This window comes from Pteronotus mesoamericanus, unplaced genomic scaffold (assembly GCF_021234165.1).
Source record: "Pteronotus mesoamericanus isolate MK-2021 breed Mesoamerican mustached bat unplaced genomic scaffold, CSHL_Meso_final scaffold_45, whole genome shotgun sequence".
Lineage (NCBI taxonomy): Eukaryota > Metazoa > Chordata > Mammalia > Chiroptera > Mormoopidae > Pteronotus > Pteronotus mesoamericanus.
The window spans coordinates 5754082-5781165 of NW_026555317.1; the positions used below are offsets into that span (position 1 = coordinate 5754082).

A 27084-nucleotide genomic window follows, 5' to 3' on the forward strand; every position below is an offset into this window, starting at 1 on the left:
GCTCCGATAATGCCCGGCAGCAGCGGGGCTGGGCGGTGCCGGTCGGGCTGGGCGATCCGGACGCCAGGAGAGCACAACCTGCCACTTCCCGGGGAGCAGGCACGTGCCAGGTGCGCCCTGGACCTGGACCTGGGAGCGACGCCGTCCCAATCCCTGGCTCCAGGTGCGCCTCGCCCCGGACGACTTTCCGGTCTCTGAGTAGAGAGACAACCAGGAACTCGGGCTCAGTCTCCACCCCGAAGTGGGGCGGGTCCACCCGGGATAAGATCAGCTGCCCAGCCCTGACGAGGGTGTGACCTCCCTAGCCGCTGAGGAGGAGCGCAACCACGTCTTGGCACAACCGGTAAGGGGACTGCGGACCCCGGGGTCCTGCACAAAGAGGAGGGGGCGCGGCAGCCCAAGGGCACCTCGCGGGGCTGGCCAGGCTTGCGCCGTGCCCAGGAGGGGGTTCCCGTCACTGGCCTGTGGGCGGTCGGGCTCGTGCGGCACTGGGTGGAGCGAGAGGCCTCGGGTCGGCACTCGCTCCCGGTGGACAAGAGGCAAACACGGCCTTAATCCAGAAAGACCTCCAGAGCGGTGTATACAGCTCACTATTCCAATGAGAGACCGCAGCCGTTATTTACTGAGTGCATGTGCCAAGCACTGTGCTGGGTTTGGGCGTTAAAAACAAAGGATTGAGTTCATATTCCCTGGAGCTGACTCATTCCAACAAGTTTTACTTATTAATTCTTTCCTTGCTTCTTTTAAGAAACTTACTTCATTCTCCTACTTTCTTAACCATTCTCTCCTTTTTGTGTATCTAATGCTCTCAGCACAATGCCTGGTATAGGGGACTCTGTGATTATTGTTATTTAATTTGTAATTATTTTGAGATCCATGACTTAAATCTGCCAGTGTCTCAGTCTTGCTCTTTGTCATGGCTTTGACCAGTTGGAGACTTTCAGATCAAAGAGATTATTGCTTTTCAACTATGTGTCCAACTTTTGTGGGAAGAATGGATAGAATCACCTCTTCTCAATGATCCATCCCATTGTCCATCAACTCTAGAAGCTTCCATCTCCTTCATACATTGCAAGTGACTATTGATAGCCAGGCCAGGGACTTCTCAGATGACAGAGAGGTGGAAGAGCAAGCAGGAGAAGAAGGAGAAAGGATTTAGAAAATGAGTAACAATAGCCACCTGCTTACTTCCCAGAGCCTTGTCTGGCCAAGGCCAGATCCCTTACATGGATCTTAGGTCAAATTTCTATTGTTTTGGGGAACACACACATAGACACAAGCATGCACAGACACACAACTACTGAATCAAGGGTGCCTAGGATTTTCCCTCCTATATGGTCTTGCCTTTGTTAGGGATAATTGTTCTCCAAAATTCATTTTAAGCACAGTCCAATTGAATCATGCCAGCTTTCAGTGTCTGAAGACCAAGCCTCCTGGTCATCCCCACACTCATATCCTGTGGCCCGTTTCCTTGCTTATGTCTAGTTACTCAGTTGTTTTCTCCATCTTGCTCATCTGTTTGTAAACTAAGCCTGCTCCTCTCCAAGGGAGGTGGAGGTGAGTGGCAGGCACTGGGGGTGGCAGGTGGTATGCCAGGGAGTACCCAAAGCTTCAGAATAAATAAGGCAGGGAGGTTTTCCTTGGGTGTCAATTTTACCCAAGTACTTGGGGATAAAAGCATTTTTTAAAAATATTTTATTTATTTATTTTTAGAGAGGGGAAGGGAGGGAGAAGGAGAGAAACATCGCCGTGTGGTTGCATTTTGCACACCCCCTGCTGGAGACAGCAACCGAGGCATGTGCCCTGCACTGGGAATTGAACCCATGACCCTTTGGTTCTCAGGCCAGTGCTCAATCCACTGAGCCACACCAGCTGGGGCTAAAAGCATTTTTCCTACAGTCACAGATATATTTGAGAGTAGAATTCAAAGTTTAGATACCTTTTTAATATAAAACAAGAAACTTCAAAAATATTGTTGCTTGGCTTTTCAGCTGTGATTGGCCCAAATCTAGCCATCGAGGGTTTGCTTTCTATTGCAATTAGGGCAATTAGGGCAGCAGTTCCATAGGCACTCCAGGGTCTTCCCCCAGGGACTTGGAATAGCAGTCATCCTAGGTTACTCATTTAATCTTTATCTCAACCTGAGGTGGGATTATTAACCTGGTTTTACAGATGAGGATCCCAAGGCTCCGAGCTGTGGTCGCTGGCCAAGGTCAGGCCACTGTAAACAGATCTAGTCTCTCTGCCCTACTGTGGCTCCATCAGTGCTTGTTTCATGGTGATCTGAGGTTTGGATTTGTGGCCTCCAGGCTTGACCAAATGATTTTTCTCTTTCTCTTTAGCTTTATTCCTGTCAAGCTGACATATGAAATGTAGTTAAAAGAACTGAAGCCACTAGAGAGGGTAGATTGAGGTGGGTGCGGGGACACCTGTTAATGGCCCTAAATGCTTGAGAGGCTTGGCATGTGAATGTGGGAATCAGCTCACACTTTGTGGTGCTGAGCAGAGCTGGTGAAGAGTTTTTGGGATGGTAGCTTCTGGTCAAATTCAGGGAAGTGACTTGAAACCCATAGGCTAGGTGGGCTTGGAGTTTACAAGAGCTCTCTCACCAGAGATATCTAGGCAGAGGTATCCACAGCCCCTTTGTGATGAAGCTGTGAAGGGCAGAAGGCTAAATTAAGACAACTTTTAAAGCCGTAGTTTCCAAACTTCAGGTACGTCCCCCAGGAAGCTTGCACAACATGCTGATTTTTGGCCCCCCCCTACAAATTCATACCTAGTATGACAGGGTGGGGCTCAGAAATCTGCATATTTAAGAGGCTCCCTGGATGATTGTAATTCATGTGTTTCTTGGACCCTGCATTGACAAACTAAGCCTTAGAAACACTTGTATGAATATGTGCATGCTTGACAAGTAAACATAGTAAACAAAACATAGGCCTGTCATTATGCTATAAATTCTAGGTAATGTGGTAAATGCTGACATTTTCCCCATTCTCAAGCTCTTTATTGTACCTCTTTAGTATACCATTATATCCCATAGCTTTACAGTGCTTAATACCTCTAAACCAATAAGGATCGCCAACAAAGGTTTTTTGTTTGTTTTGAAACGTAATTGAAACTGAGATGGATTACTATATTAAGATTAATTTTCCTAAAATAAGTAAGTACTAGGGATGTAAAGTACAATCTGATGACAATAGCTCAGGGGTTCCCAATCTCCAGACCACAGAGGACCAGTGCTGCCCCAGGCCTGTTAGGAACCAGGCCACACAGCAGGAGGTGAGCTTGAATGTAATGTGCTTGAATCATCCCTAAACCATCCCCTTCCCCCGCCCGGGTTCGAGGAAAAATTGTCTTCCATGAAACCGGTCCCTGATGCCAAAAAATTTGGGGACCGTTGCAATAGCTAACACTGCTGTATGATATGTAAGAAAGATGTTAAGAGTAAATCCTGACTTATCTTCACGAGGAGAAAAATATTTTTTCTTTTCTCCTTTTAAAAAATTTTATCTATTAGATGATAGGTATTAGCAGAACCTATTGTAGTAATCATTTCACAGTATGTGTAAATTAAACAAATAAAAATAAAGTTTAATTTTCCAAGGAATTGAGGATTTCTATTTAAGACCTGTTGGTTTTATGGGAGTAACTTGGTGTTCATTTGTGTTTGAACTGGACTGAGAGCTTTTGCTGTGGAAACCTGAACCACCACCTCTGAAGAATTCTTTTTAAAGGTTCAAGATGTTTGAGGTTAGGCAATTGCCATATTGCTGGTGTTCATTTGTGTTTGAACTCGACTGAGAGCTTTCGCTATGGGAACCTGAACTACCACGTCTGAAGAATTCTTTTTAAAGGTTTAAGACATTTGAGGTTAGCAAATTACCATATTGCTTCTCAGTCCAGGCCACTAGACATAAAAATCATAGTGAATGTTTTATCCATAATCAGCAGCAGAGATAAATTACAGGTAAAGGCAAGACTGTAAATTACTCTGAAAAGACCTTTATTTTGCTTTTTTACCACTTTTGTAATTTTAATTTTGAATCTGTAAAGTTAACATAGATATTAAAAATTGCCATTTGTTTCTTAATACAATGTTAAGTTCTGGAAAAGACCTTTAACTTTCTACCTCAACACTATTAACCCTTTAAGCCTAGACGTAATGTAGCATGAGCAGCCTGACTTGTAACAGAGAGAAGTTCCCACGAATGACCAGAGTCACTGCGGATTCAAAACTCTGGTTTAGGGCGCTCACCTCCCCCCTTCCAAGAGGTAACAGTAAGTTACCAGAAATAAATGTAGAGAGGCTCTGTGGTGAGCAGGAGCAAAGTCCTTGACTTAAGTGTAATTGAGGCTTCTCCCCCGGGGCAGATCTTTTATGGGTACAAGCTTAGTGGCATAATCAGCCCTAAGCATCCTCCCTCTCCCTCCAGGACACTCAGGAACTCGTTTTCTAGGCACCGTTTAGCTTCAACTTCTGCTCCTCTTACTTTTTGATGCTGAACAAAGGCTCATTGACTCGGTGATTCTTATCCTTGTTAGAGTCACAGACCCCTTTGAGAATCTGATTAAAGCCATGAATCCTCTCTTGAGAAAAACACATTTGACATTTTTCATACAGTTTCAAGGGGTTTAAGGATACCCTTCTAAACCCAATCATGGACACATATTGGTTACGTAGACATCTTGTTGGGAATTGCCCTGGCGCTGGCCAGGTGGCTCAGTTGGTGGGAGCATCGTCCCTACACCAAACGTTCGCGTGGTTCGATCCCAGGTTGAGGCATGTATGGGAGGCAACTGATCAATGTTTCTCTTTCACATTGATGTTCCTCTCCCCCCTCTTCCGCTCTCTCTAAAATCAATAAACATATCCTCAAGTGAGGATTAAAAAAAAAATTACTCTGGACAGCCCAGGCTGTGGGCTGCTGTGCTGATGGCCACCACCCTCGGCCATCACAGATGACATCAACAGTGGCGCAGCAGAATGCCCAGCTAGTTAAGAACTACAAAGGAAAATATTTCAATTAAAGATGATTTGATATATCTTCTCAGCCATTTGGGTAAGATCAAGTGTAAAGATCACTTGATAACCAAAAAAAAAAAAAATTCTCTAAAATTTGGCAATGTTTGTCAAAATTTTTAAAAATGTATTTACCTTCATTCTACCAATTTGAATTCTAGGAATTTATTCCGAAGATAGACATGTGTGTAGAGACATGTATACAGGGGTATATGCATTGCAGCCTTGTTTGTAGCAGCAAAAGGTTATAAAGGACTTAAATATCTATCAGTAAGATGTTGATTAAATTATGGAATACCCATTGCAAGTGCAATATTATGCAGCTCTTAAAAAGTGGTGCAGATTGTTAGGAATAGGTATAGCATGATATAGAAGATACTTTTTTCCTTAAAAAAGCAAAATGTAGGTTTGCATGGTATGCTACCATTTCTGTAGATAAGAGTAATAGAGGCTGTCTATATTCTTATATGCTTATTAATGTGTTAAATATTCTGAAACGATATACAGGAAGATTATAACAGTGATTGTCCCAGCTTGCGGGGTGACGTTCTTAGAAACATCACTGTATACCTTTTTGTACTAGTTGAATATTTTTATCACGTGTTATCAATTTTTAATTAATTTTAATCCTCACCTGAGGATATTTTCTTTAATTGATTCTAGAGAGAAAGGAAGCAGGATGGGATGCGGGGAGGGAGAGAAACATCAGTGTGAGAGAGAAACATCAATCAGTTGTCTCCTGTACGTAACCTGAGTTGGGATCGAACCTGCAACCTGGGTATATACCCTGACCAGGAATGGAACCCACAACCTTTTAGTGTATGGCACAAGGCTCCAACCAACTGAGCCACCTGGGTAGGGCATGTATTATCAATTTTTAAAAAATAGAGAGTTACCAATATCAGCTGTTCATTTTAATATTGTGAAGAGGAAAAATGAAAAAGAAATGAAGAATATGTAATTATCAAATTTTCCAACCTGAAAATTAATGTATGATGACATACTTTATTATTTGAGTACAAAGAGCTAACATGCAGTTATGCTTTAGTTTCCAATGGGATGAAGTAGCAATCGCTCATTCTTGTCATACATTTCAGTTGGATTATTTATTCATTTGGCTTTACTTAGCTGGTTCCAAAAAGACCCGTAAGGTCCTTGGAACTGCATGGTGGGGACAGCTCTGTATTTAAATGATCTGATTGGTTCTACAGGTCTTTAGCTGCAGAAGCAGAGAGAGGAAGTAGATGGGATAAGTCACAGCCTGTAGACAAGACAGACCTGCTAGGGCAGGGCCCTTTGTTAGAGAAAATCCTAGCACTGATACAGGTCATGGGGCCCTGAGGGATTGGCCTTGACTCAGAGCCTGGACTCTCCTCTTCAGTCAGACTGTAGCTTAGTCTAGCGATTTCCAAACTTTTTCATCTCATGGCACCCATAAACTAATTACTAAAATTCTGCAGCACACCAGAAAATATATTTTTTGCCGAACTACAACAAAAAGTAGGCATAATTTTAATTCATTCACACCGGGCGCCTATTGTGTTGACTGTTGTCATTGTTTTATGTGGGGGACTCCGTCGTGCGGAGTCCTCCGATTCGTTGCAGATGAAATAACAGGTCGTTCCAGACACTCTCGATCTGCCAGGAAAAGGGGATGGAGATTCCCTCTAGTGGGGAATGCCCCGAACCCCTGTGCTCAATGGCTTATATTGAGAGGATTGCAGGCCAGGGATAGGCAGCAGGAATGTATAGGTAATCTATCTACATCAGCGGCTTCAGTTTACAGAGAATAGATATTGTTTAAAGATGACAGTGGCAGGAACACACCTAACTGCTCCAGGACAGAGTTGAGCAAACATGGTGCCAGGTGGGTTCTGAGTCAGGGTCCAGGAGTTTTGTAAATTTCTTTCCCAGCCTTGAGCTGGTTAACTGATACAAGATTAACAGAGCTTGAGGGAGAAACAAAGCATGGTTCAGGGGGTGTAATTTACTTCTGATTTCCCCTGGGGGCCCATGGAGTCATTATGTTGCCTTGCCTGCCTCCAGCATTACCGGTATTCTGGCCAAGGCTTATGGGTCCTTTCCCAAGCCCCAGCTCGCATGGGGCCACAGTTCCCAATACCACTCAAAGCGGCTCCCAAAGTCCAGGGGAAAAGATGTCAGTGTCCCTGACTAAACAGTCAGGTATTGCAGGTTTAAAAATTTCTTGTGGTGCACCAGTTGAAAACCGCTGCCTTATCTGTGAGGGCTTTGCCTTTCTGCATGCTGGAACCCCATGCTGCAGGTATTAATAACTGATTCACCAAATGTGTCTATGAGTCTGCCCCTATGCAAAACACCTGAGATGTTATTTTATTAAATTTCCATCCATTTTAAGCAGTTGCTACTAGTATCATCCACATTGTACACATGAGGAAACTGAGGCACAAAGAGGTTGAGTAATTTGCTTGAGGTCACATACCAGCAAGTGGAAGGGCTAGGATTGAACTTGGCAGTCTGGTTCTATATCCTGTGCCACCCTGTTAAAATGTATAACGGGTTAAAAGTGGAGAATCAACCAGAAAAGGCACATCTGGGAGATTAAGCGGACTATGGGACTGGAATCTTTGAGGGGGTAAGAGTAGAGTCTACGTCCACACCACTTGCCCAAAATGAACTTGATGTTGACTTAGGTCATTTTAAGTACCTAGGAGGTCCCAGCTGATATCTGAGAGTGAAAAGCAGACTTTGAACCAGGATAATGTGCTCATGATTCTAGCGGCCCATCCCTGTGGAGCAAGACTTGGGGAAGCATCTAAAGGCAGGACAGGCAGCTTGGGGACAGGTCTTTGGGATCATAGGACTGCATGATATGTGATTTGATACATTATGTACAGGCTGCCCTGGGGATATACCTGACTTCATCATGGGTGGCCTGCAAAGGCTTGCTGGAAGGGAAGCCTTTACATTGAGGGTGGGATGAGAGAAGAAAGGCTTATACACAGGCACGGGGATGAGAAAGCAAGACCTGTCCATCAGAGCAAGGCTGGCTCCTGAGGGCAGAGCAGGAGGGCCCTTAGAAATGAAGGTCATTCTGTAGGCTTCTGGAAGACAGAGTCCTGGAAGGGAGACAGGTCCTAGAAAGTCCAAGTCCCCATATTAGGAACTGCAGGCCTGGATTGTAAATCCTATTTTATTTTGCATCTGCTCCAGTGCTTAGCACAGTTTTGTAATAAACATGTTTTTAAATGAAATGAGGAAAAGAGTTTTCCTGGGTACCACCACTGGGTACCAGGAAGGACCTTGAGGCACAAATTCAGCCTTGGAGAAACAAGACATCCTGCTTCCCGGTCCTCTCCCTGGCTGACTCTTTAAGGTTCAGCTTGGGTGGTTTCCTTCCCTGATTGACTTAGTCTGGGTGAAGGGCCTGTTCCGTGTGCTCCTGTCTCTCTCTGCAATTCCTCCATCACAGGCATGTTCATACCTTACTGTGTCTTAATACAGCCCCTGAGACTTCCACTCAGCACTGAGCTCTTCTGAGGGCCGGGGCCATAAGGCACCCATCCCCTGGCCTAGCACATAGTGGGTGCTTACCAAAGGGGTGCTGAATGAATGTACAATTTCCCATGGATGGAAAATTTAGTCCAACCTTCAAGCTCAGCCTTCTCCAACATGACCCATTTTTGAAAATTGCTTTTCCAGCCTTTGTCTCCTCCTGCTCTCTCAACGTCCTTAGTCTCCCGCCCAACTCCAATCTAAGTGCTCTTTTCCAAGTAAGTCTTGCCATTCGCGATCTTAGCTGATGTTTCCTTTTTACTGTCCTCTCTGCTTGCAAAACTCTCTTCCTCTTGAATTCTTATGGTCTTTCTAAGCCTTAATCGACTGAGAGCTCTTTGAATCTCTGGAGGGGGGAGGAGATGACTTGTTTCCCCCACACTCTGCAACTCTGATAATAGTTAACCACTTGATGCTTTTGTCATTGGATTAGTTATATACCTGTTTTGTTTCTTTTACTAGCTTACATGCTCCTTGAGAGCAAGATCATGGCTGCTTCTTCTTTGTTTTTTTCACAATGTCTAGTACCTGATGGGAGTAAAATAAATATTTAAGTAAGGAATCAGAGTGGCTGTACACGGAGTGACCTGCAGTTTTGGAAGTGGGGTCTCATGCAGAGACCACCTGTGTGAGACTCAGGGTCTGGAACATGGTGTGAGGAGAGTAACTGGGGGTTCTTACTGAAACCTGATTAAATAAGACCTCTGGAATCAACCCAAGATTTACTCAAGCTCTATAGTGTAGCATCCCAAAAATCTGTAGTATTTCTAAATTCCCCCCGAGTGATTGTTGTGCACAGTAAAGTTTGAGAACTTTTCCTAGATATCATGCTAACAGTCTATATTAAACAGGATCTTTTTGAAGCCATAGCTTCAGCCCAAGTGTCTCGATAATATCCAAGCCCAGCAGAAAGGGGGGAGCTGAGTCTGTCTTTCAAGGGAAATTCTTTCTCAACACCTTTTGGTAGGGTTGTCTGTATTTCTCATTGGCCAGGAGTGGTTCACGTGGCCACTTATAAACCATGGGTGGTAGTTGGAAGGGGTTTGCCCTGGAACAATCATTTTTCTCCTGGGGTGAGTGCCAGCTTCCTGGTTTGCCAAGCCCAGCCCCTAAAGTCATTAAGGGTCTCTCAGTGAGGAAGGAGGCTATAACGTGGTTGACATTATTGCTAATGTCCGCAGAAATCTGGCTCTATGGTGACTACTGTCTCAATTTTATGCCAGAATAAACTAGCCCTGCGGGTGGAGATACACCGGCCGGGCAGGGCAGGGCCAGGGAGTCTGCCCTTCCCCTAGGATCCCCAGCCTGCCTCCTCCAGGGCTGAATAATCTCCTGGACGGACTGCCAGCTCCCCCACGTGGGAAGAGAATTGAATTCGGAGTTTCGCAGACATTGTGAAATAGCAGATCAGGCCTACCAGGAGTGATGCACGTTTGCAGGGGATGGTTTTGAGAACTCTATACTGTTTAAATGATTTTTGGCAAACACATTTCCTGAGTCATATTTATGCAGATATTTTTAATGTTAATGATATGTCTCCCCACCTCCCATTAATATAATTCTCCATGGATTTTTTGGTTTGCTTTTATTTTTTCCCCCATTCCTTATACTTTATGTAAGATCATGAATGGAAATCTACACTTATGAAATGCCATGGGGTGGTTTCGTCACAGGGGGGCACAGGTAACCAGGTCCTTGGTGATCACGGACAAAAAAATTGAACAGAACGTAAAAATTTATAGCAAAAACCAAGAAAAAGCAGATTTATTAAGCCACACAGAACATGGGAGCAGGCCAACTCTGAGCAGAGCAGAGCAGAGCCTAACAGGGCCTGACCTCAGGGAGCTATTTAATAAAAGCCAGAAGGCTTTTATTCTTTTAGGGCAGGTCTCTCCTGGCTAGTTTTGGCAGGCTTTTATTGCTCATGTACAAGTAGTTATATTGTTACTGCGCATGTGGTCTCCCATGATTTCCTTGATTGGCCATCGGGAAGCGGGGGGGGGGGGTCCCCACAATGCTAATTTATTACAATGATATTATAATGAAGCAGGGGTCAGGTAGCATCTTCTGTGCAGGTGCATTCCTGATTCACTAGGATTCAGTGCTTTTCCAGTAAGCAGGAACTATCAGTCTTAGAACAGGGTCTCCATCCTTTATCTTAGCCCTGGAGCACCTCTGGAATTTCCTCCTTTCTGACTGTCTCCTGCTTCAGTTTGGGAACCTTTTCAGGCATCAGTAGCTGGAATCTAGAAATATTACAACAGAGCAGTGATTCTCAAATTAGGGACTTTGTAAGAATCACCTGGAGGGCTTCTTAAAAAACAGGTTGCTGGGCCCCACCCCCAGAGTTTTGGATTCTGTGGGTCTGGGCTTGGTTTGGAGAATCAGCACTTTGACCAAGTTCCCAGCTGATGCTATTGGTCAGGGAACCACTTCCACAGTGGTGGAGTTGTGTGAGCTTTTAGGTTGAAATACCGTCCTGGATGTATTGAAAAGATAAACATTACGAGATTTTAATCTGTTTATGGTACATTCTATCCTTTCCCCGGTCCTTATTAACGGTGCCCCGGGGCCTCACCACCAGGTCTGTCCTTTGAGTGGATGGGATTCCCATCTGTTGCACTTTGGAACCTGGGCTACACTTATTCCTTGAAAGCGAGTAGGTGGAGACACATCCACATACTCCCCCTCTAGGCCAAGCATGATTGTCTGAGCACCAAAGGTGGCCCTAAATGTTGGTCTTTAAATCCAGGTTTTAGCCCTGGCTGGTGTGGCTCTGTGGATTGAGGAGCACCAGCCTGCAAACTGAAAGGTCACTGGTTCAATTCCCAGTCAGGGCACATGGCTGAGTTTTGGGCCAGGTCCCCAGCTGGGGGCATATGAGAGGCAACCGATAGATGTTTCTCACTCACATTGATATTTCTCTCCCTCTCTGTCTCCCTCCCTTCCCCTCCCTCTAAAAATAAGTAAGATCTTTAAATCTGGTTTTCACCTTAAAAAGAAATGAAATTCAAATATGTGCTCAAACATGGATGAACCTTCCAAACATTATACCAAGTGAAATAATCCAGACACAAAAGGACAAATATATAATTCCATGTATATGAAGTACCTAGAATAGTCACATGCATAGAGAGAGAAAGTAGAATTATGGTGATTAGGGGTTAGGATGAGGGGGAAAAGGGGAGTTAGTGTTTAATGGGTACAGGGTCTCTGTTGGGGATCATGGCAAAGTTCTGGGATTTGATCGTGGTGATGGTCGCATGCCATTGTGAATGCAATTAATGCCACTGGGTTGTACACTTAAAAATGGTTAAAATGGTAAATTTTGTTATATGTATTTTACTAGCATTAAAAACAAATCATGCTTTTGTTAGCGTGGTTGGTAATGTGGTCTGTGAAAAAATTCACAAAGAGAAGAAAGTGCTCTGTAGAGAGTAAATATTTTATTCACTCTCCAAGAAAGGAGCAGGGCATGGTGTAGAGACACCAGCATCGAGGGGTGGGGGCTTTGAGCTTTCATTGGATTGTAATGGGATTAAAAATGGGAGGGGGGTGTCATTGTGTGGCCCCTGGACTGTTAGGACTTCGTGACCCGAGGCTGAGGTTTGTTCCAACTTTATCTTTTACCTGTGGCTGTAGGAAGCAGTCAGTCACTAGTCACTCTGTTCTTGCTTTCCAGTAATTTCCAGTCCTGGAGGTGTAAGCTCAGAAGAGTAAAATGACAAGTGTCATGTTTAACAAGGTCATAGGCCTGCTCCACAAAAGGGTAGCAGATGGCGCTGACTTTATCCGTTCAGCTTTCATTACTGTCCTGTGTCCTAGTGGTGTGCCAGAGTGTCTTTTGCAATTCTTGTTATCAGCCCATCAGAGCTGATTGTTAAATTTGCAGGGGTTTGTCTATTATGTCTGTGTGGTGAAAATACTATATAATGGTTTACTACTGCCTATCCGTTCCCACCTCCAGGTTCAGTGTCATCACACTGAAAAGCAGTTATGCTGGAAGTATCTACCCCAAAGAAATAGCTGTAAGTCAGGGTTTTCTCTCCTTGGAGAGCCGGCGGTTAATTTATCAGCTCACCCTTCCTCTTACCATGTCACATTGGTGGGGCAGGGTGGGAATAATTTTGTAGAAATAGAGCCCCAGCTATTTGGGATCTTCTGTCTAAACATTCTTTCATTGAATTCTAGCCTTTTCTAAATAGCTGTGCCTTTGAGTGTTTTTGAGGTTCCTAAAAAAAAAGTTGTGGCCAAGTTTAGTGGGGCGAGGGGGACAAGTGAACCAGGTGTAAGAGAGTTAGTTACTTTAACCTCCTGGGCAAAGAGATGCCTCAACTGGAACATGAAAAGGGTGGGAGAAAAACTAGTAGAAATAAAATTCACTCTTCTAGCAATGGGAAGAAGACACTTTAAAAAAAGGTTTTTTATGGACAATTTTTAACATATATCCAAATAGGGAAAACAAAAATTAATTCCCCTTTGACCTATTCATCATGCAGCTCAACAATTATCAACATTTCACCAAAAAAAGGATTTTTCTAACTATTGAGGTAATGAGTACAAAGAAAAAGATGAGTAAGTGTGATTTAAAATTTTTCCACTAAATTTTACTATACTAAAAAGAGAATATTAAATTAGAAAAATCATAAGTTTTAGATATAAAATATTAAATTTTATAATAGATGCATGATTTCTATAAATGTTAGCAAAGCACCAAGATCTTAAAAATGGGCACAAAATGAAAACAGATAACTTATAAATCAGAATACGAGCAGAAAAATAAGAGAGATTCAGCGTTACTACAACTATTTTAAAGAAAAATCAGATTAAACCCATAATAGGGTTCAATATTATATCTAAACATTAAATTAAGAATAAATAAAGCAAGCAAATTAATGGCTGGCTGGGTTTTGGATATCCTTATAAATTTGGAGGACAACTGGAAATATTTATAATCATCATAATCATGTCACAAGGAATAGGTCTAAAAAATAAAATATTTACAAAGGTAATTACTGTAAAGATTATTGTCATGGTATAAAAAAATACCCTAACAACCAATTGTAGGGACATTGAATAAATTATAATACATCAGTATGATGGGGGAGTATAAAATTAGTAAAATGATAAATATGGTGATTGTGTGGAAAATGGAAAAGAGGAGAAAGTAGGACATAAAATTACATACATACTGTGATCACAACTGTGCTACAAAATTGGAACAAACAGAAAATGCAAGTAAATGATCTAAGGTTACATTGTTTTCAAATGTCCTTTTCAGGGCTTAAAGTTGACTTAATCATTTACAAAATAAAATGAAAGGAGGAAATAGATGATTACAAAAGGCCTTATTAGTCTGTAAAATTCTATGAAAGTTAATCTTTTCCATTTGTAGGCAGTGGACAGATCCATAATTTTCAGCCTTGAAATGGAAAATTCTGCCCCCACCCACGTTCGGCTGGGCTTGGGAAACAAGTTTATCAGACATCCAGGCAACTTAAATAAGAACAGCTGAACAAAAGGACAGTTAATAGTAACAAGTAAAGTTCGCACAGATTGTCCAGGGTCTGTACTTAATTGTTACCATCATAAAATCCTGAAGCTGCTCAAGCAGAAATTAAACCAGACAATAAATTTTCTGCCATGTACATTTTTTACTCCTAATTAAATAAAAGATATTTTAAAAAAAGATAATCAGCATTTTCCGTTTCATCTTTTTTTGTGTTTTCTTGAGGTGCTACTATTAAATTTCCTATGGTTTCTGCAGATAATCTGTACTCTTTTAGGATTCATGCTAAAATTTTATTTTTATGAAAAAAAATTTAGTTGAAACCAAACAGTAGTGAAAAGAATGATGTTTAGATATAATTTGTCAAGCTCTCTTAAATACACATGTGTGTTTTAAAATCTAAAATCTCTTGCCATCTGATTTAATAGAGAGAGGGATGAAGAGGGTGACCGTAGAAAATTAATCTTCAACTCGATGTGCTGAGTGTAGAGTAAGTAAGCCGAAGTCTTTAGTCTCAGAGGGTTTATTGATATTATTGTGGTAATTTTTCTTCTTCTATTTGGAATGTTTATGTTATTGTGTAAAATATTGAAGATGCCCAATAGTTTCCTGAATCTTTCTTTTGTATTAGGTGGATTATTTTCAGGAATAGTCTTTTCCTTTAAATACTCTATGGCTTTATTCCCTTCTCCTTATTCTCTAGCATTTTGTCATAGTGTGTTTTTCTTGTTGGTGGAGGAAGCTGCTGGAGCCCTAAGCAGTTCCTCTTGGGGAACCCACACATGGACTCACCTACGCAGATTCCCTCCCTTTGAGCTCCAGCACCAGGGTCCCAGCTTGAAGGGCACCAGTGGCATACAGGGAGAGACAGGTGTCTGGCATCAAGACGAGCAGAGGCCACTGTCCCTTTGCTGAGCTCTTCCTTTCCACAGAGCCAGTAGACTGGTGCCAAATCTGAGACTCCATCAACCTGGCTAACACTGTGTGACCCACCTTGGAGATCCACAGAAGCTCTACCCCACCCAACTATGGGCCTACCCGCACTGCTTTTCCATAAGAATGGCTTGTCTTGGCTCCTAAATCCTCTCAAACAAGCAACAGCTGGCTTCAGTGAACCCTGGCAGCAGCCAGATTAGAGTCACAGTTTGGCTTTACCTGGGGATCTCCAGGCCCAGCACAAGTAGCAGCCATCTCAGATTGCTTTACAGCTCAGGCAGGGTGCCCTGGGAAAACAAGGGGGGTGGCTAACCTTGGCCTGCACCCCAGGGCCAGCGCACCCAGTGGACAGCTACAGACCACATCTGAGCACCACCACCCTGCCCCTGCACAGCTGATCCTCCATGGAGGACAGAGATTGGTGGTCAGTGGTCACAGCCAGTCCTTGCAACTGCCTGGCCTGGGTAAATCCCTCCCATTGATTTGCCAACAGCAACCAAGTCTCAAATACAAGTGGAGGCTGTACTCAGCCCACACGAAGGATGCATCTTGAGTACCCAGCTTGGGTGATAGGGGAGGCTGTGCCACTGGACACTACAGGACACCTACTATATTAGGCCACACTACCCAGACACAGAGTCAAAGCAGTTCTACCTAATACAGAGAAACAAACACAGGGAGGCTGCCTAAACAAGGAGACAAAGAACATGGCCCAAATGAAAGAACAGATCAAAACTCCAGAAAAAAGAGCTAAATGAAATGGACATAAGCAACCTATCAGACACAGAGTTCAAAACACTGATTATAAGGATGCTCAAGGAACTTAGTGAGGACCTCAGAAGCATAAAAAAGACCCAGTCATAAATGAAGGATACACTAATTGAAATAAAGAACAGTTTTACCGGGAAACAACAGTAGAATGGATGAAGCTGAGAATCAAATCAATGATTTTGGAACATAAGGGAGCAAAAAACAACCGTGCAGAACAACAAAAAGAGAGAAGAATAAAAAAAGTGAGAATAGTATAAACAGCCTGTGGGACGACTTTAAGAGGTCCAACATTTGCCTCATAGGGATGCCAGAAGGAGAAGAGAAATAGCAAGAAATTGGAAATCTATCTGAAAAAATAGTGAAAGAAAACTTCCCTAATTTGGTGAAGGAAATAGACATACAAGTCCAGGAAGCACAGAGAGTCCCAATTATGATGGATGCAAAGAGTCCCACTCCAAGACACAGCATTATTAAAAGGCCAAAGGTTAAAGATAAAGGGGGACTGTTAAAAGCAAGAGATAATAAGTTAGTTACCAGAAGGTTGCCAGATGGGGACGGTATGGGGGAAAATGGGTGAAGAGGATTAAAAAGTACAGATAGGTTGTTACAGAATAGCCATGGGGATGTAAAGTACAATAAAGAAAATGGAGATGCCAAAGAATTTATAGACATGACCCATGGGCATGAACAATGATGGGGGGACTGCCTGAGGGAGTAGGGGTTGCTGGTTGGAGGGGGGCAAAGTAGGAAAATTCAGGACAACTGATTTTTAGCATAATCAATAAAATATAGTTTTAAAAATTATATATATGTATATGTATGTATGTATAGTGCTTCCCATCATGCATTTCTGCCAGTGTTCTTCAGATTGGTCATCTTTCCCTGTATTTACCACCACAGTGTCCACCGCAACACCTCTTGGTTGGTTTGGGAGCGAAAAGGGTCAGTAGCAAGTTAACCTCACAGCTCCTCAACTCAGGCGATTTGGCAGGGTTGGGGTTTTCTTTATGGATCCCCACATCTCATTATATAGAGCTGATGGAGGGGTATAACCCATCTCCTTCCGCTCTCTCTGCCTTAAGTTAGTTTCAGTTCCTCTCAGCTTCTCACATTATCTCATGTCAGTCCTAGTCTTTTTGGTTTTGTCTTGACTTTCTTCTTTTGCCTTCCCGTGCCTTCATGAGGTTTTTAATGAAAAATTGGGAGAGGCTGCATCAGAAATAGCAAGTTCCTTATATGAAGCAGAAATCTCCCTGTGGAAGATTTTTAACAGTTCTGTTTTTGTATCCTTCTGCCAGAGTCAACTGGGACTCTGGAAAGATTTGGAAATAAAACCCTGCCCTGGCCCACTGAAGGAGCAGCTGAATCAGGCAGAAGGGGAACTGCCCACAAAGCTAGAATATTTGCAGGGCATAGGAGGCTTCAGAACAAAATGGAACATTTGAGAGCAGTGTTTATTCTCAGCTCACTGCCAGATCTCCAAGGCTGAGGCAGTGTGAATCTATGAAGGTAAACTCAGCTGCTTTTCCTGTTCATTGGGGAAGTGTTTTCTCCCCTCATGGGCAAACTGAACTGGTGGATTTGGTAGGGAAATGACTGAACTGCATAATACGTGTTTTCCTACCTACAGGCAAATAAGACCTAGCAGGACAACAGGAAGCCTGGCTGCATGTCTGACTTGCTCACTGGCTCACTGCAAATCCCTTCCCTACTACACAGTAACTGCCTCCTTTCCACGAGGGATATGTTCCAAGACCTCAGTGGATGCTTGAACCTGCAGATAGTACTGAACCTGATACACCTGCATACCTACCTATGATAAAGTTTAATTTGTAAATTAGTAAGAGATTAACAATGACTAATAATAGAACAGAACAATTACAACAACATACTGTAATAAAAGTTATGTGAATGTGCCCCCTGCCTCTTTCTCATAACTGAGATAGCAACTACGTGACTAACAGGCACATAGCACATAGAACATGGACACCCTGGACTTAAGGGTGATTCACGGCCCGGGTGGGACAGAATTGGACCATGCGAGGTTTCATCGTGCTGCTCAGAACTGTACAAAATGTAACACTTATGAATTGTTTATTTCTGGAATTTTCCATCCAATATTTTTGGACTGCGGTTGACCGTGGGTAATTGAAACCTCAGAAAGTGACACTGTGGATGAGGGAAGACAACTGTACTTTAGTTCTTTTTATGCAGGTCTAGTCTGTCTGTTCCCTTCCTGCACCGTAAGATTTCTTTGTGTGCTTATATCTCAGCCTTGGAATTGCTCTCTCACCTGTGGTTAGCTTAACATTTCGATCTTATCAACTCTGAGATCAAAAGAATAGTTGCGCTTTAAGTCCGAAGGGGCAGTGCCTCTAACAGCCTAAGCCACTGCCATCTAGGGCTTGAGAAATCATGCCATAGCTATGCCGAATCCATAGCTTTGAATGAAAGCCCATCATGTTTTTGATTTGTAGGAAAAGCTAGAAGAGCTATTTCTGGCATTTCTTCTTTGACATGCTACCAGTGCATGCTGCATAATATGGTTATATTGATGTGGCTAGGATAAACGTAATCAAAAGAGTTGTTGCCCTGGCTGAATGTCTCAGTTGGTTGGAGCATTGTCCCACACCCTAAAAAGGTTGCAATTCAACCCCCAGGCAGGGCATGTACCTAGGTTGCCAGTTAGACCCCCAAGTCGGGGCATGTATGGGAGACAATCTGTCGACGTTTCTCTCTCACATCAATGTTTTCTTTCTTTCTCTTGCTCTCTCTCCCCCTTCCCTTGTCCCTAAAACCAGTAAATGTATCCTCAAGTGAGGATTAAAAAACTTTTTTTAAAGGATTATTTCTAACCCCCTTTGACACTATCTCCAGAGCACAGAACAAAGAATACAAGGCGGGCTTTCCTGATGCTGAGCCATTTAGCAGTGGCCAGGCCTGTCCCAGGGAGGAGTGAGTCCCATGAGCAGAAGGAGAATGACTGAAGCCTGGGAGGTGACATTAAGAAGGGTGTGGAGAGCCTTGCAATAGGAAGACAGTTCAGCTGAGTCATCGCCAACAGCCTCCAGGATCTTTTTTTTTTTTTTTTTTGGACAACTTCCTGTATGAAGGGTAGATAGGTGGAAATTGAAGTGTGTGTTTTAGTGCCTGGAGAGGTACCAGGCATGGGTAGGCATTGACATAATGTTTGTTGAATGAATGAACAGGAAACATTAGTGAAACTGTCTTACTGGTCTCATGATCGTGAGCAATAATCAGCATTACCAACACATCAGCTTCTTGTTTCTATGGTCACTGACCTAAGAGGAGGGGAATCCAGTTTGCCTGCAATCAAAAGACAGAATAGTTCAAACACACAGACACCAACAAAAAACCAGCTCACTGGAATTCCCAAGATCTCCAGTTCACATGTGGTCACTCAGATAACAAAAGAATATCACTTTGGAAAATGTCAAGCACTGACCTCTGTGAGTTGACTACAGTACCCAGAGAAACAAGGTAGGTTAGCTAGATATTTATAAAGTGTATTAGAATATGCTTTGATTTGTGCCCTACAGGAAGCTTCTGTCTGTGGAAACTGAGGTACCATGTGACGCAGGAAGACGGTTAGCAAGGCAGGCATTGAACGAAGAGTGCGGGACCCACCCAGCACTCCGAGCAATCGTTTGGGTCATCTCGTCACTCCTTCTATTTTTCTAATTTTAGTGACTCCAAAATGTATTGAGTAGACTAATTAGGATAATGCGGAGAAGTATTTAACAGATGTTCCTTCCCTCCTTCCCCCTGCCTTTTAGACAAAGGAATCATTGGAGTAGAGTAAAAACTTTAATAGACTGGTATATGTGGAAATGCTGGAAAAGGAATGAGGATACTTTTAATTATATGTAAAATATATTTTTAATATTATTTGTGGATCAAAATTGCTATTACTGTTGTCCCCACACTGCTGTGAATAAGTGGCTAAAATTTGGACAAAAGTCTCAGTAATTTACTTGCCAGGTACTAGGCTGGGATAAATTCTTTCCTAAGATTACTTAGGCAGGTTTCCAAATTCGTCTGTATTGATTTAGCTTACACACTTTGCCTTTGATCAAATGTTTGCAATTCCTTATTTCTCTAGACTCAAACCCCACCTCTGCAACTTCCTTTACTTTTAGAAGGATCTTAAGTTCCAAGGAAAAAAGTTGCTTTCATTAGTTTTGAAAGCCTTAGTGCATGGGTGGGGCCCAGTCACACCCTCCACAAATCTGCAGACTAGAAGTTTAAATTTATCATGCTGTGGGATGTAAGATGAAACCATGTACCAAAGAAAAATGGTGAATGACTCACTCACATGTGGTCTTCTGAGAGAGAGGGATTCAGTATGAGTGTGCCACAAGGACAGCAAATCCCTTCGTAGGGAACGCTCTGATTGCCTGGCCAGGGACGTGGGTCATGTTATGGATCTGAATGGAGGTCACCAAGTTAAGCTGGAATCTCAAGAACCAGTATATGGTACCAGGATGCTGCCATAGTGCCAAATCCAACAAGACCAGGGAAAGTGTATTCATCAGCACATCAAGAAGGGGTTCAACGGTTAGAGACAGATTTATTTTTACAGGCTTACTACACACACACACACACACACACACACACACACACATACACATGCACTCACACACAAATACACACTGCTAATTTATTAATTTGCATTGAGAAATATATTTGTTACTTAGTCAAAAATCTTTATGCTCCAGTACATTGTAGACAGGTGCACATGGAACCCTAGTCCAGAGGTTGCTTGGCATACATGCAAGTAGAGCAAAGCATTTTAGATGGGTAAAATTCATCTTCACAGTGGGCCATTGGATCCTGGGGCCAAACCACTCTTTCCTTAGAACAGGGCTTTGAATAATATTTCTGAGTAAGTCTCTTTGAGGATTTTGTATGGAGCTTGTGTTGCACATGGACACAAGTTCTTTAAAATACGCTAATACCTTTCAGCAAGTTGGCTTCAGCTCAGGAACCAGTCTTTCTCATTGAAATGCGTTTGTATATCTTTGTTTTGATGGTTATTTGCTGATTTTACTAGTCTAATGCTCAGCAAACAATCTCATTTTCCTGCTTTCTAAATTCTGGGTGTGTGGGGAGGGATGCACCATGTGGCTGTCTCCATGTATGGTCTACTTTAGTATTACCTGAAACCAGAGGTTCTTGTTCCACGTACCTGCTGTCTGCCATAGGGACGTAAGAAACTTTATACTTATAGAGTCAGCACATGGCTTTCAATTTCTGGCAGTGATACAATAGGGCAATTTGTGCGATGGTGTAATAATTATCCTTCTAGACATTCAACCTGAGAACAATATGGATATGCGCTCAACATACCAAATTTTTCTTTATTAATCCGCCATAAAATATTTCTGCAAATTTTTGTAATCCTACCTGAAATAGGTTGACTGTATATACAACTTATTATTCCTTTATGTAACTGCTGTTGAAATAGTTCTCTCATGTTTAGTTCCTAGCTTTTTTTCAGTTGCTCCAAAACTGTATCTTAAGTCCTGGCCATGTAGCTTAGTTGGTTAGAGTGCCGTCCCCATATGCCAAGGCTGCGGGTTTAATCCCCAGGCAGGACACTGGAGAATTGACCAATGAATGCATAACTAAGTGAAACAACAAATTCATGTTCTTGCTCTCTTCCCTCTCTCTCTCCAAAATCAATAAATAAAAAAATAAATAAAAACTTTGTCTTAAAATCTTCAGGAACCCTACTATGGGTCCTCATTGCAGAATTCTATAGCGTAAAGAAGTGACAATTTTCCACCCACATACAGTGTAACACTTGAGTTTTTTTAGACGTCACAGACATATGGGCCCTTCAGCCTTCATCTGTGTACCTTGAAGAGTCCTGATGCTTTCAGGGTCATTTGAACCACACCCAGGCCTGAGTATGTTTGTGCTTTACAGGTGCCAAAGCTCAGCCACAGTTGTTAAATACTTTGCTCCACCTGTGAGCAGCAAAGGAGTTTTTCAGACCCTGACAAAAGTCTGAGTCACTGTGAATTTGGTCATACTGTTCAGCTTATGGAACTGTAGGCTGGCCTTCAGAGAGAGAGAGAGAGAGAGAAAGAATGAATCGAGGAGGCTGAGGCAGAAAAGGATTCCTGTAAAGAATCCCTCGCTCTGCAGGGCGATGGACGTGTGGGAGGACTTACAAGTGGATCTTCGCGGGGAGAAGGGCCTCTCATCATTTGGGGCGGACCATTTTGTGCAATTAAGCAGGGGTCTGCTTAATTACTTTTATTAGAGGAGGGATATGTGGGGTTCCTTCCCCTCTTTCCACTGCTGCGCCATCCTTGCCAAGAGTTACTGAGACCTTCCTGGGTGCCAGCCACTGCGCTAATAAACCTGTGTATGGATCAACTTTACATGGATTGTCTGATAATCCAATCAAAGAACCAAGGAGTACCATTTTTTACATTCATTTCTCTGAACTAATTAGAAACTACTTTGGTACTAGTAAATAATAAATATAACAGCTGTCTCTATATGAATGGGCTTATGTGTGTGCTGTCCAAGTTTCAAAATAAATTGTCTGGCTAAAAGTACTCTGTTTAAGTATGATACATTTTTTCCTTTAGTAAAATGTTTCTAGCTCATTGAATAATAACTCTCAGTTATTTCCAGGAAGCTTTGCTCAAGCAGTCGTTCCACTCCTTGATGTAGTCAAAGGGACTGAAAGTATTTGTGTTGAAGGCTGGCTTTTGTGGGAGGTGTCCCCTTTCCCTGTCCCCCCACTCATGTCATTTAGTCCAAAACTACATGGAAACAAAGCGAGGGCCCTTGCTCCTAAAAGCCGTGTCTGCCAGGTTATCAACCAATCAGCAGCAATTCAGTCCAACTCACATATTAATTACATTAATGATGAATAGGGGAGCATTTTGATAACTTGTATGATGTGAAACAGAGCCTATAGATGAAAGTGTGGCTAAAGCCCATGAAAGTCTCAAAAAGCCCTGCCCTTGGCTTACCCCAGCACATCCCGGGCAAAGGTGACAAAGGCACCCCTTCCTGCCTCCACAGATGGTCTTGGCTCTACTCCATCCCCATCGCATGCCACTCTGGCCCTCGTTCTTGCTCCTTCTGTTCAAACACAGCAAGTTTCCTCTTGCCCCAGGGCCTTTGCACTAACTGCGCCCTCTGCCTGAAGCCAGTCTCCAGAACTTTGACTAGCCCCTTCTTAGCTAAATTTCAGCTCGATGTTATCTCCTCAGTAGCCCTGTCCAGTCCAGCTGCTTCCCAGTAATCTGATCACATCACCCTCCAAACCAGCGTTCGGCAAACTTTTTCTGCGAAAGGCCAGGTATTAAATAGTTTCAGCTTTATGAGCAACACAGTCTGTCACAACTAGCCTGTTCTACACTGTAGCATGAAAGAAGCCATAGACAATGTGTAAACAAATGGGTGTGGCCATGCTCCTGTAAGTCTGTCTATGAAGACTGAAATTTGAATTTCATACAATTTTCACATGTCATAAACTATTCTTCTGATTTTTTTGGTCAATTATTGAAAATGTAGAAACCGTCCTTAGCTTGTACACTGTACAAAAACAGGATTTGACCCATGAACTGATTCCTTCTCCATATCATGATTCTATTGTATTTCCATCTTACTGGTATCTGAAATTATTTTATTTACTCATTTGTTTATATGTTGTCTATCTCTCCTGGCAGACTGTAAGCCTCCCTGAAGACAAGTTCTTTGTCTTATTCACTGTATCATCTCTAGCAACTAGAGTGGTACCTGGAATGTGAAGGTGCTTTATGAATATTGGGTGATTGGATGAATAAATCTATATTATTTCATGAGCCACTAAATCCAACAAAGTCCTCCTTCCACATCTTTCCCATGTATGTCCTCTTCCAGGCACCACAACCTACACAGGTCTTTGCCTCTGTCTGTCTGTCCCTATAGTAGTATTGAAACTGAGGGCAACCAAGTCTGGGGCTCCTGCTGTCTGCCACTGCTCAGCCAAAAAGCAGAGACAGGGATTGGGCTATAATTGCACTTTTATTAATATCAGCAGTCTGAGAAGGTGGCAGGTAAAAAAACCCTAACATCCACCTTACCTTGAGCTTTCAGAAGCAAGTTTATGTAGGGGAAATACAGGGATTTGGGAGGAGGAATTCCTAGGGGGAGCACAGACCTGCTGTCTCTTTTGGGAGGGGAAGCTGAAAGGGGTGTCACACAGCTTCTTGTTCAGTGTTATCTCCCCTGTTTGCATTCGCCTTCCTCACTTCCCCAGACATTTGTGATTTATGGTGGGTGGGGTGGGGGGCGGTGTTGGGAGGGGAGGTTATATACTCTGGTCAGGGAGGAGAAGTAAGAGGTATAAACCATTTCCTCTTAAGTGTCCTTGGTTAGGAGAGATGAGGTCTTGGGATTCACCAGCTGGCTGTAAATTGCTCACATTGCTTGACGTTGTTTAATTTTCTTGGCTCAGTTTCCCCATTCCACTTGCCCAGGAATTTTCCTAGGTTCTTATTGTCTTGCCTCAGTACATGAGCCTTCTTGACTCCTTGTCTCCAGGCTACCCTATAGTATAGTTCCTTGCTTAAATAAAGTATGTCTTTTACTCTATCGTTTCTCTGCTAACACCAAAACCTTTTCACACCTTTCCTATTACCACAGTATAAAGTCCAGCTCCTCAGAGGGACCCTTACTGATCAGTTCCCTGCCTGCTTTTCCAGCCATATTTCTGAGCCTTCCCTGGAAAGAGCCCTCTGCTCCAGCGGCCTCACCTCCTCACTGTCTCTGAAGCCACTGCACCTTCCCACCTTTGCCCAGGCTGTGTGCCAGTCCCCGTTAGCATTCCCCTCAGACAGGAGTTATATTCCCCTGTGTAATATGCGGTAAGTCTGTACTGAGTGATGGGGAACAGGACGGACGGACCTGAGCCTAAGGAAAGCCAGAAGATGAAAAACGAATATGGCCAAATGTGACCTAATGAGTAACAAAGTGGGTTAAGGAGGATTTAGTTATTTTGAGAATAATTGAAAGGTGCTGCTTGGTAGGGTTGCCGAGGCTAGTGCTTTTGAAACTACTCTGCAGACAACTATTTAAGGACTCTTGTTAAAATGCAGATTCTGTCTTTAAATGTGGGGTAGGGCTTGAGATTTTTGCATTTTTAACAAGCTCCCAGGTGGTGCCTATGCTTCTGACTCTAGGAAGATTCTTTGAGTATCAAGAATCTAACCAAATGCTTAGGAAATAAACTTTTCCATAGGACTTAGATATGGAAACAGGAAGTCAGTTGGCCTGTCTGTATATCATGAGAACACCCAAGAGTCCTAGACAACAATAAAGACATTTCTTGCATTCTGAATGACTGAACCAGTGTGTGATGATTGAAGTCTTCTTGGTGAAGGAGGGGTTGCTAAAGGGAACTAATGAGTGTGTTAGGCTGAAGCTTAAAGGGAGAAGCACCTTGCCCTGGCTGGTGTGGTTCCCTGGATTGAGCGCTGGCCTGCAAACCAAAGGGTCGCTGGTTCAGTTCCTAATTGAGGCACATGCCTGGGTTGTGGGCCAGGTCCCCAGTGGTGGGGCGTGCAAGAGGCAACCACACATTGATGTTAAGAATAAAAAGAAAAAAATAAGTAAATAAGAGGAAGAAGCACGTTTAAATCGTGAGATGGTGGCAGTGAAAGTGGCCATTGAGAAATGGCCTACCATCTCTCTCTCTCTCTCTCTCTCTCTCTCTCTCTCTCTCTCTCTCTCTCTGTCACACACACACACACACACACGCACGCACGCACGCACACGCGCATGCACTGGTGTAAGCTGGAGTGCAGTACTTTCCACTTGAAGTAGCTGGATTATCTCTTCTCTCCAAGGAGGCACCTCTTCTCATCCACTGGAATGTACAGTTCAGAAATCTAAGTTTTACTTGAGTACAAGTAATGTACTTCACTGCAACAAAATAATAGGAATCATTTCTGTAACGTGTGTCTCCAGACAGAAGAGTGGTTAGGGAAGTATTTTGCTGGTATAATAAACTTGCCTGTTTCAACAGTTTCTCTTTAATTATTAGCCTGGCCCTTGTAGCTTTGACTAATCAATAGCTGGCCTTTTGATGAAACTGGGTGTTATTTCCCTGTGGTTTAACCTCATGCAAATTGTGAACTATCCAGATTGATGATTTTCCATCATCACTAATTTTCCCTCTGCTTTTATCACAGAAGAACTTCTGCTTGGGTGACTGAACTCTGATCTCGTCAGAGAGACATGGCCATGGTAAGTTGCGGGGTGCCTCGCCCTACCTGGTGCCAGCCGCAGACAGGTACAGGATGCTTACTCAGTGACAGATGGTTTACTCAGAGCCTTGTTTGCTCAGCAGGGGGGAGGGAGGAAGAAATGAAAGGCAGTTCCTTTTTTAAAGCATCATTTTGATCTCTTTCATGGGTGGTGAATAACTGGACCCTGAAAGTTCATTCAAAGAGAATCCTTTGAATCCTTCTAACATCCTGCAATACAGAATCAAGTTGTAGTTCATTATAGAAAAGTTAGAAAAAGAAAAAATGAAAATTCTGTCGATTACCACCAGCACACGAGTGCCATCTACATTTTGGTGTAACCCCATCATTACGGATTCATCAAAAAGGGTGCATCTCTCCATGTGGGCTTGTCCTCTGCCCCTCTGCTTTGGGCTGTGATTGGACTCCTTAGAGCTTGGTTATCTGATCTTTGAGATAGGCAGGGAATCTGATCCCTTTGAGAATTCTATGAAGTTCAATGCTGAAATGGAAACTGAGCTTCTTAGCTGCAAACCTAAGGCTGGTCATCTGCTCTTCTCCCACCCAAATAAGGTTTCTGAATAGGCAGGTAATTCTGATCCCTGCTATTCTTGGAGGGAATAATAGAAGCAGAATCTTATACCTGGAGAGAAACTAGAGATCCTGCCAGATATAGATGCCTTCCTTTAAGAAGATAGATGTGTAAACTATCCTGAACAAGTAATATACTCTTAAAATTTTTTTTTGTGTTAGACATTCTAGAACTTTCTTCATCATCCCTGACAGTCAAAGACTTACTCATGTCTGCTGCAAGTCACTTAACGCTTTAATTTACAATTCATTTCTTCTTGATAGAGTCTCCCTGAACATGGAGAACATTTACTCAGAAATGTTTACGGTGCCCTTACTTTTTGCCAGACGCGGTATTTGGCTCTGGGGACTCAAAATTCATGGGATACTCTTCCTGTCCTTAACAAGCTCACAGCTTTCCTGCATGCGATGACTATAATCAAGTGATCCTTTGATGTACTTTC

General features: G+C 42.9%; 1 protein-coding gene across 2 annotated transcripts in view; it reads left to right on the forward strand.

The window, feature by feature from the left end:
* The first annotated feature begins 202 nt into the window (after positions 1–202).
* The window catches only part of ANXA4 (annexin A4), a 58381-nt gene continuing 31499 nt past the window's right edge, over positions 203–27084 (forward strand). The window contains exons 1-2 of one of the 2 annotated variants that reach the window (XM_054593551.1): positions 203–343; positions 25997–26051. In XM_054593551.1, coding sequence (XP_054449526.1) covers positions 26043–26051 — 9 coding nt within the window. In that variant the 5' untranslated portion in view covers positions 203–343; positions 25997–26042. The remainder of the gene's footprint in view (positions 344–25996; positions 26052–27084) is intronic. The other variant, XM_054593552.1, reaches the window with a different exon arrangement.